The sequence below is a fragment of the Physeter macrocephalus genome, chromosome 16 (assembly GCF_002837175.3).
Source record: "Physeter macrocephalus isolate SW-GA chromosome 16, ASM283717v5, whole genome shotgun sequence".
NCBI classification, from domain to species: domain Eukaryota; kingdom Metazoa; phylum Chordata; class Mammalia; order Artiodactyla; family Physeteridae; genus Physeter; species Physeter macrocephalus.
This window is the reverse complement of record NC_041229.1, coordinates 101,685,513-101,695,247: the sequence shown is the minus strand read 5'-3', so window position 1 is coordinate 101,695,247 and position 9,735 is coordinate 101,685,513. Positions and strand designations below refer to the sequence as shown.

Here is a 9,735-nt window from a genome sequence, read left to right as displayed (position 1 = left end):
TGGGATTCACCCAAACCGGGGCGCGAACCCGGTTCCCCTGCATCGGCAGGCGGACGCGCAACCACTGCGCCACCAGGGAAGCCCTGGGGTCCTTTTTAATTATCCAGATATTTTCAACATTTCTACATACTTCGAAATGATGGCTGATGCAGTATTACTATGAGCTATTTACAGCACTAATCAGAATTGGCAGTATGATATAGTTCTACCACTCACTTTTTTTTTTTTAAACTTAGGTTGTCCCTAAACCTAGGTTTTAAGTTCACTTAAATGTATACAGATGGTCGGGGAACTAGGATCCCACAAACTGCGTGGTGTGGCCAAGAAAAAAATACAGATGGTAGATGTGACTGTGGTCAAGCCATATCTTTGTATGTGTATAAAATGTCACACCTGTTATTCATATAAATGAACATAATAGAGCATTACCTCTTCATATCGAACATTAACTGTTCATGTAAGTGAGCGTTACTGTTGTTGTCATCTCAGAATGCATATCTAGACCTTGGGAAATGATTGCTTCGCTAAAGGTTGCCACTTAAAGGTTTTTCTAGTACTATCCCTGGAGGTTTAGATCTCCAGAGTATAAGATTACTGAGAAGTGGGAGTAATTTCACTGCAAAAGGAGCATCTCTCCCACTTAATAAAACTCCTAAAACAAACCCCCAAGTCTTTGGTGGGGTCCTTGCTGAGCAAGTTGCTTTAATGTTTTTATCATCGTAAATGTTGATCTGTTCTTTAGCCAGGACTATACAATTTTAAATTAAGCCAAGCCATGAATATGTTACCCAGCAAGTTTGACCAATTTAGATATTCAGGAAATTTTCAGTTGTTCAAGAGAGATTGAATTTTAGAGCTATAAAATGGCTTTACCTAACTGCCTGATTTGTAGATGAAACTGAGACACAGAGAAGTAAAGTGATTTACTCATGCTGTTACGGTTAGTATGAAACTGGGCCCAGAAATCTGGTCTTTCCTGATTGTTAGGGAAGGCCTTTCTCCTGTAGATACTCCTTCACTGTTATAACAGTCTTTGCCAAACCAGGAGCTTAAGTCATAGAAGGAAGAAATGATAGGGTCTGGTGGTATGTTTCATATAGGAAGATGGAGTCAGGGAAGATGTGAAGGCTGAAAGGCAGAGATTTGAGAGAAGTGGAGCAGCTGAGAGGATTCATTTTGATGATACTAAATGTAGACTTATAAAATGTTAGAACTGAAAGGGTTGCTAGAGGTTAAATCTTGACTCATTTTACTGTTGAGACCGAAGACTAGACATTCCCAGAATCACACAGGTTGTTAGTGGTAGAACTGGAACAGGTACTTGTCTCCTGACTCTTGTACCCATATATTTCTACATAATACTCCTCCGAGAGTGAGCTGATGGTGGGATATCCAGGTGAATCTGTCCCTTAAGCAGTTGCACATTTGGACCTAAGTGCAGGTTAGAAATTAATGAAGTTGCATTACCAAAATAGAGGGTGTAGTGAAATTATAAGAATAAAGAGCTTATTCAGGGAGAGGTTGAGAACTGCGGAAGGCTAAAGCAGGGCGTTGGTGGGTATCACAGGAGGCTGAAAAGGAGAACCAGTGAAAGGGGATGATAAAGAGGCTGGAAGAGAACTAGGAGTGGGCACTGTTGTGGAGTCCAAAGGTATTAAGAAGTTTTAGAAGTGGTTGGTCAGTGTGTTATATTGCAGGTATAGAGTTGAATGAGAATCAAGACAGGCCTATTGGATTTGGCAGGAGAGGTCACTGATGAACTAGAGAATGGTTTCAACAGAGAGACTGAGAGGAAAGTCAGATTGCAAGGTGATAAGAAGGGAATGGGTAGATAAGTGGATGAAGACACACTTTCAGGGAGGTTGACAAAGAAAGGAGACTGGGAGGAGGAAGGGAAGAAACTGACTTTTATTGAGGTTTTTTACATGTACTATAGGGTTTAGTGTTCACAATAGTAGGAAGCTATTATTCTATGGTAGATACTGGGGCTGAATGTGGTAGTTTCCCTACTCCCCAGGGGCTCCCAGGAGCTCATTACAATATTATGTTGTAATGAGTGGAATAATAGTAAAGGTTTTAGTGGAAATAGGAAAGTGGGTTCTTTTTATGGAGTCCCTAGTATGTGTCAGACACTGTGCTTTGAGATGGGTATTAAAGTTATAAATAAATGGAGCTACAAATGGTTAGAAATTTATCCACAGTCACGTTGTGACTAAATGGTGGAGTTTTTCGTTTATTCCCCAACTGTTTATTGGATGTCTACTCTCTGTGGGCACTGTTCTGGTTCTTGGGGGATATAGCATTGAACAAAAGAGACAAAAATTTCTGCCCTCATGGAGCTTACATTCTAGAGGTGAGAAAGTAAGGATTTAAGCCCTGCTGTCTCTCTTGATTGCTTTTAGTGTACTGTGCAAAGTGATGGACTCTGAGAGGATGGGGTGGGCGATCAGGACAGAGGGAGGGTGAAGGTGATTTTTGAAGGATGAGCAAGTGTTTGCTGGAGGTCGAGTGGAAGAAACATTTCAGGCCATGAGAACAAATGGTTGAATAGGCTGTATCTTTGAAAATTTGGAATCAAGACAGGACAGGACGTGAATCCTAACTTTTCTCCTAGGAGGAAGACCAATGAGTATAAATTTACCTGGGAGGATGAGGAGAATAAAGAATTAGAGGAACGAAGGCAGTAGGGCGAATGGTGAAAGGCTTTGACTTACAGGATGGAGATTTTTTAGCTTTCAGCCATCAATCCATAAAATGTTTTTGTAGTTTTTTAAAATAAATTTGTTTTATTTATTTTATTTTATTTATTTTGGCCGTGTTGGGTCTTTGTTGCTGCACGCAGGCTTTCTCTAGTTCCTGCGAGCGGGGGCTACTCTTGGTTGTGGTGCGTGTGCTTCTCATTGTGTTGGCTTCTCTTGTTGCAGAGCATGCGCTCTAGGTGTGCGGGCTTCAGTAGTTGTGGCATGTGGGATCTTCCTGGACCAGGGCTTGAACCCGTGTCCCCTGCATTGGCAGGCAGATTCTTAACCACTGTACCACCAGGGAAGTCCTTGATAGTTTTTTTTTTATGTAGTTGCTGTCATGATATGTTTATGTAGTGTAATGGAGGCATTCGTCCCTGAAGGATGAGGTAACATCCTTAAAGCAACACTTGGGGATGTTGACTTGCGTGATCAACCTAACAGGCAGGAAGGATTGGAAGGTGGCATGGCTGAAGGAGAGGGCCCTGAGGTTTTGATTAAGGGATCTATGAGATTGGGGGGCAGGTTGTCTGAGATGCGAGGATAAATCAGCAAAGGAAATTTACATGATATCTAGAAAAGGATGAGTGGAAATAAGATTTTTACCTGGACGATCAATAATATAGTTCTCTTGTCTTAGGAAGTGAGAGATAAAGATAGTGTGGTGAAAAGTGAGCAGCTCTATTTGTTTAAATTAAATTATTAGTGATGTGTACAGTTTAAAATGATTTTTCCCTTAAGTGGATCCAAACCAAAGGAACAAGATCTTTTAAAATCCGGTGTGCCCAGTATACTGTCGGAGAGAAATGCAGGATCACCCCAGCTCCCTCAACTAAATATAGCCTGGTTCTCTTCTTTTTCACTTTGCTATAGGCAGAAAGAGGAAGAGATGAGGGAAGGCTTTATCACTTTTTTTTTTAAACTGTCCTTCTTAGTGGTCTTCATCTTCTCTTGAAGTGCAATTCATTGTCTACAACTGCATACATTTTTGTCATGTGATTATTCTATCATGTTTGTAGCCCAGGTAACTTTATCTTCCATACCTGTTGCCCTGACAATAGCACCTGCATCCTTAGGGTGGTAGCTTTCAACTATATTACAGTACATATCATCCATCCTTTTTACAGTTGTTTATTGTGTGCCTGCTTTGTGTCAGTACATTCACACTGCTTAGTAAACTTTAATAGTGAAATAGATAAAATTGAAAGAGCCAGTATCATGAACTTAATTGTGAAGTCCTGGGGGACTATTGTATTGATTACTAGGTTTGGTTGTATCTCATAGAGCCTCCAAATAAGTGATTTAAACAAAGTAGACATTTTTGTTTCCTATGAAAGTGAGCCAGCATGGCAGTTCTGCTATACCGAGTCCTCAGCCCTACCTCTCTTGTTGCTCCAATATTCCTAGGGTGTTGCCCTCACATGCCTGGTCCAGGGTGACTCACTCCCACTTTCACATATAGCCAGCAGGAAGGGGGAAGATGCATGATATGGAAGTTGCTATATCATTTCCAGTCAGAACTTAGTCACACAGTGATACCCTACATACAAGGTTGGGTTGGAAATGTGTTTCTTCTGAGCATTTATATGCCGAGCTAAAAATCTATTACCATAGCAGGAGGAGAAAATGAATATTGGGGGAGCAACTAGCCATCTCAGGGACTTTGTTTGGTATTGCTTTGAGTACTGCACAGTACTTAACCTTGTGGCTTATCCATAAGGTGTGAATAAATTGTTCTCGTTTCTTCTTTTTTTTTTTTTTTTTTTTTTTTTTACGGTACGCGGGCCTCTCACCGTCACGTCCCCTCCCGTTGCAGAGCACAGGCTCCGGATGTGCAGGCTCAGCGGCCATGGCCCACGGGCCTAGCTGCTCCGTGGCACGCGGGATCCTCCCGGACCGGGGCACGAACCCACGTCCCCTGCATTGGCAGGCGGACTCTCAACGACTGCGCCACCAGGGAAGCCCCTCATTTCTTCTTTTATATAAAAGACTGAAGGTCTTCAGGTCCTGGATTCACCTGCTGTTACGGCAATAAGAACGCTAAGAGATTATTTACAGAAATGTTTCCTTTTTATAATAGGAAATAATGGGAAAGAAAAGTATTAGTATATATGTATTATAATGCTAGAATGACATTGAATCAATGTTTATAAATTGTTTTCCAACAGTTTGCAAAAAATTAAAAAGTGGCAAGAACCCTTTTGTTGCTGTCTGATACAGTAAGTATAAAAAGCGAGCAGCGGGACTCCCCTGGTGGCGCAGTGGTTCAGAATCCGCCTGCCAGTGCAGGGGACACGGGTTCGAGCCCTGGTCTGGAGAGCTCCCACATGCCGTGGAGCAACTAAGCCTGTGCGCCACAACTGCTGAGCCCACGTGCCATAACTACTGAAGCCCGCACACTGTAGGGCCTGCATGCCGCTACTACTGAGCCTGCGTGCTGCAACTACTGAAGCCCGCGTGCCTAGAGCCTGTGCTCTGCAACAAGAGAAGCCACCGCAATGAAGCCCGCGCAGCGCATTGAAGAGTAGCCCCCGCTCGCCACAACTGGAGAAAGCCTATGGTCGGCAACGAAGACCCAATGCAGCCAAAAATAAAAATTAAAAAAAAATAAAAAGTGAGCAGCAATTCCCATACTTAAAGATTAGAGTCTGGCAGTCAAGCTGTTTTGTCGACTTTGCCTGCTGTGATCATTCAGCCTTCAGTGCTTCCCAGATGAAAGTGTTTCTGGGACCATGTGTATGATTTTGGCCAAATTTGCCTACCTGTTCTATGCTCAACTTAATATTTGTCCTTCAGTTTACTTTATATTGATTAGTTTTTAAAACTTAGCCTCCTTTTAAGCAATAAGCCATTAAAACATGGTTTTGTTTCCTAATGTTTCATAGTCATTAAAATACATAATTATTAAAATAAAACAAGTGTCCTTTTAACTACCTAAAAACATCTCCTTTAGTACATACACTTATGGAAGGGAAATAGTGCTTTGCCTCGTTTCATAGGCCCCACTGCACTTTCATAAATCCACATAGCTAAGTGGCTCTGAATTTCAAAGAATTAATATCTTTATGCTTTCAACTCTAGAAGAGAAACTACTGGTTAGTGCTTAATTTTGAACTAAAGAATTAATTGTCCCTAAAACCTTGACTAGGTTATTAAGAGTGATCTGCAAAACATAGCCACCTAAAGATCTTTTCAAGCTTTTCTCCAGAACCTGTTGGGGAAGATGCTTAACTTTTGTAAGCCTTAGTTTATTTTTAAAATGGAGCAGTATTATTTACCTTGTAGGGTTGTTCTGAGGATTAAGTAAAATGATGTATTTTAAAGGCTTAGGGTCTTCCCCGGTGGTCCAGTGGTTAAGACTGCACTTCCCCTGCAGGGGCCGCGGGTTAGGGTTAGGGTTAGGGTTTCCCTGGTCAGGGAGCTGAGATCCCACAAGCCACGTGTTGCAGTAAAAAAACAAAACAAACAAACAAACAAAAAAAACGACTTAGCGGTGTCAGTCACCCTTTCTACTATTGGTGGACGTTTGGGTTATTTCTAGTTTTGGACCATTTTGAGTAAAGCTGATGTGAACATTCTTGTATATATGTCTTTTGGTGGATATACACATATATTTCTCTTAGGTGTATACCTAGGAGTGGAATTGTTTTATCATAGTTATGTTTAGTTTTAGTGGATACTGCCTAACGGTTTTTTCTATTCCTATCAGAATGTATGAGAATTACAGTTGTACCACAGTCTCTCCCACAGTTGATATTGTCAGTCTTTGAAATTTTAGCCACTCTGATGGGTGGGCAGTGGTATCTCATTACGGTTTTTTTTTAAAAAGTAATTAATTAATTAATTTTTGGCTGCATTGGGTCTTCGTTGCTGTGCACGGGCTTTCTCTAGTTGTGGCGAGCTGGGGCTACTCTTTGTTGCTGTGCGCGGGCTTCTCATTGTGGTGGCTTCTCTTGTCGCGGGCTCTAGAGTGCAGCCTCAGTCGTGGCACACAGGCTCAGTTGCTCCGCGGCATGTGGGATCTTCCTGGACCAGGGATTGAACCCGTGTCCCCTGCATTGGCAGGCGGATTCTTAACCACTGTGCCACCAGGGAAGTCCTGGATATCCTTTTTTAATGAAATGCTCGTTCATAATCTTTTACCCATTGCTATTTTTAAAGGTGGAATGGTTGTCTTTTTCTTTTGTTTTTCTGTAATGATTCTGGATATGAGTCCTTTGGATTTAGGTGTTAGGAATATTTCCTCCTAGCCTGTGACTTGCATTTTTACTCCCTTAAGGATGTCTTTTAATGAACAGAAATTCTTAATTTTAATGAAGTCTAATTTGTCATTTTTTTCTTTTATGGTTGGTGCTTTGTGCCGTGTTTAAAAAGTTTTTACTCTTCCCATGTTAAAAAATACATATTTTAAAAATATTTGAAACTAATTTTTTTCTCCACAACAACATAGGTGATGCTATGGAGAGTGGAAAGCCTTGTCCAGTGCAGGTTGTTTTGGTTCAGAAAGACCAACATGCCTTTGAACTAGAAGAGAAAGCCTTGGCCAGCATCCTCTTACAGGAACACATCCGAGACCTTGATGTGGTGGTGGTGTCAGTGGCTGGTGCCTTCCGAAAGGGCAAGTCCTTCTTTTTGGACTTTATGCTACGATACTTATATTTCCAGGTAAAGTAGAATTATTTCATTTCAAATTAGAAAGTGAGACTGTTATGTCCAAAAGAGCAAACGAAGCTCATGAATTATCCTTGATGTGTAAAGTTACTCGAAATTTTAGGCTTAATGGAAATTTCTTATTTCTCCTATAGAAGGAAGGTGGCCGTTCAAATTGGTTGGGTGACCCAGAAGAACCGTTAACAGGGTTTTCATGGAGAGGGGGCTCTGACCCAGAAACCACTGGGATCCAGATCTGGAGTGAGGTTTTCACTGTGGAGAAGCCAGATGGGAAGAAGGTAAGGAAGAAAAAGACTTATAAACTAACAAACACAACAAAATGAGAACTTTAATGTATAGCCTGATAATCAATTAATGATTTTTATCATAATGATATAAGTGCATGTTTAAAACTAATTCATGAATATAGTTTAAAAGGTCAAAGAGCGACATAAGGCTTCTAACGAAAAATAGCCGTCAGGTGCCCTAGTCCTCCGTCTGCTCATTTTCACTTCCCGGAGGCTAATGCTCTCAGCTGTTCAGATGTTACTTCTGTTCTTTACACTCTTACTCCTGTAAGCATTCACTCCCCCCACCCCTCCAGCTGTCAGCAGGGCATCCTCATCGAGCCTAGTAAGCTTCAGTTGTAGAGCTTCTCCCCAGGTTTCTTTGTAAGGGTCAGCAGGGGCAAGTCATGTGTCTCCTAAAGTGGAAGAGGGGATTTGGGTTTATGACGGTTTCTTCAACAGACTTTAACCCATTCCTTCTGTTTTTAGCCTCACCCTAAAGCATGCCATCACAGCTGTTTGTGCCTCTCATTTTTGAGTCTTTCCAGGGCTTCAGGTTTCATATCCCCCTTTCAGGTTGTTCAGCTTCAGCCGTTTCCTTGATGTTAAGTAATTAAATATTTTGAGAGTTGGACAGTTGATGCACGACTTTTTAAAAAATGTTGACTTATTTATTTATTTATTTATTTGGCTGCGCTGGGTCTTAGTTGTGGCACGCAGGATCTTCGTTGCTGCACGCAGGATCTTTGTTGCTGCGTGCGGGATCTTTAGTTGCAGCATGCGGGATCTAGTTACCTGACCAGGGATTGAACCTGGACCCCCTGCGTTGGGAGCTGGGAGTCCTAACCACTGGACCACCAGGGAAGTCCCTGATGCATGAACTCTTGATCACTGTTTCCACAGCTTCTATATTTTTTCGTTATTCATTTCCTTATTCTTTTAATGTTTTGCTTCTTTCTCTCTCTCTCTTTTTTTTTTTTAGTGAAGTTTCAGGAGAAAGGTATATTGGAAAACCCTCTTTTTTTTTTTTTAGCATAGATACACATACAGAAATGCGTAGCAAAATGGGGAGATTATCACACATTTTTGTTTTTTAAGGGAAGAGAATGTAGGAGAATAAGGAGTTTTTGGAATATAACATTAGAAACTTTTGCATGGAAGGATCTTTAGATGTTATTTTATCCAGCCTTTAATTTTTTTTAACAGCTTTACTGAAATTTAATTGATGTTCCATTTCTCCCCTCACAGCTTTTGTGCTTTTGTCACTATTTTACTTTAATAACATTGTTTTTATTTTTGTTTAAATGGTCAGTTATCTTTTAAAGATATTTAAATAATAAGAAAAAAGCCATATATTTACCCATGCAGTTACCATTAACTGCTCTTCACTTTTTGTGTCCAGATTTTTATCTATTTTTTGCATTCATTTTTCCTTCAGCCTGAAGGACTTCTTTAATATTTCTTGTAGTGCTGCTCTTTTGGTGCAGAATTCTTTTAGCTTTCTTTCTGTTTGAAAAGTATTTTGCCTTTGTTTTGAAAATATTTATGCTGGGTATAGAATTCTAGGCTGGCAGTTTTGTCTTTCAGTGCCTCAAAGATGTCACTCCCCTGCCTTATTTATTTATTTATTTATTTATATATTTTTAAACATCTTTATTGGAGTATAACTGTTTTACAATAGCGTGTTAGTTTCTCCTTTACAACAAAGTGAATCAGTTATACATATACATATGTTCCCATATCTCTTCCCTCTAGCGTCATCCTCCCTCCCACCCTCCCTATCCCATCCCTCTAGGTGGTCACAAAGCACAGAGGTGATCTCCCTGTTCCATGCGGCAGCTTCCCACTAGCTATCTAATTTACATTTGGTAGTGTATATATGTCCCTGCCACTCTCTCACTTCATCACAGCTTACCCTTCCCCCTCCCCATATCCTCAAGTCCATGCTCTAGTAGGTATGTGTTTTATTCCCGTCCTACCACTAATCTCTTCATGACATTTTTTTTTCTTAGATTCCATATATATGTGTTAGCATACGGTATTTGTTTTTCTCCTTC

General features: G+C 40.7%; 1 protein-coding gene across 2 annotated transcripts in view; it reads left to right on the top strand.

The window, feature by feature from the left end:
- ATL3 (atlastin GTPase 3) overlaps positions 1 to 9,735 on the top strand; it is a 54,646-nt gene that overhangs the window by 4,329 nt on the left and 40,582 nt on the right. For both annotated transcript variants that reach the window (XM_024133188.3, XM_024133187.2), the window contains exons 2-3: positions 7,192 to 7,406; positions 7,547 to 7,690. In XM_024133188.3, coding sequence (XP_023988956.1) covers positions 7,200 to 7,406; positions 7,547 to 7,690 — 351 coding nt within the window. In that variant the 5' untranslated portion in view covers positions 7,192 to 7,199. The remainder of the gene's footprint in view (positions 1 to 7,191; positions 7,407 to 7,546; positions 7,691 to 9,735) is intronic.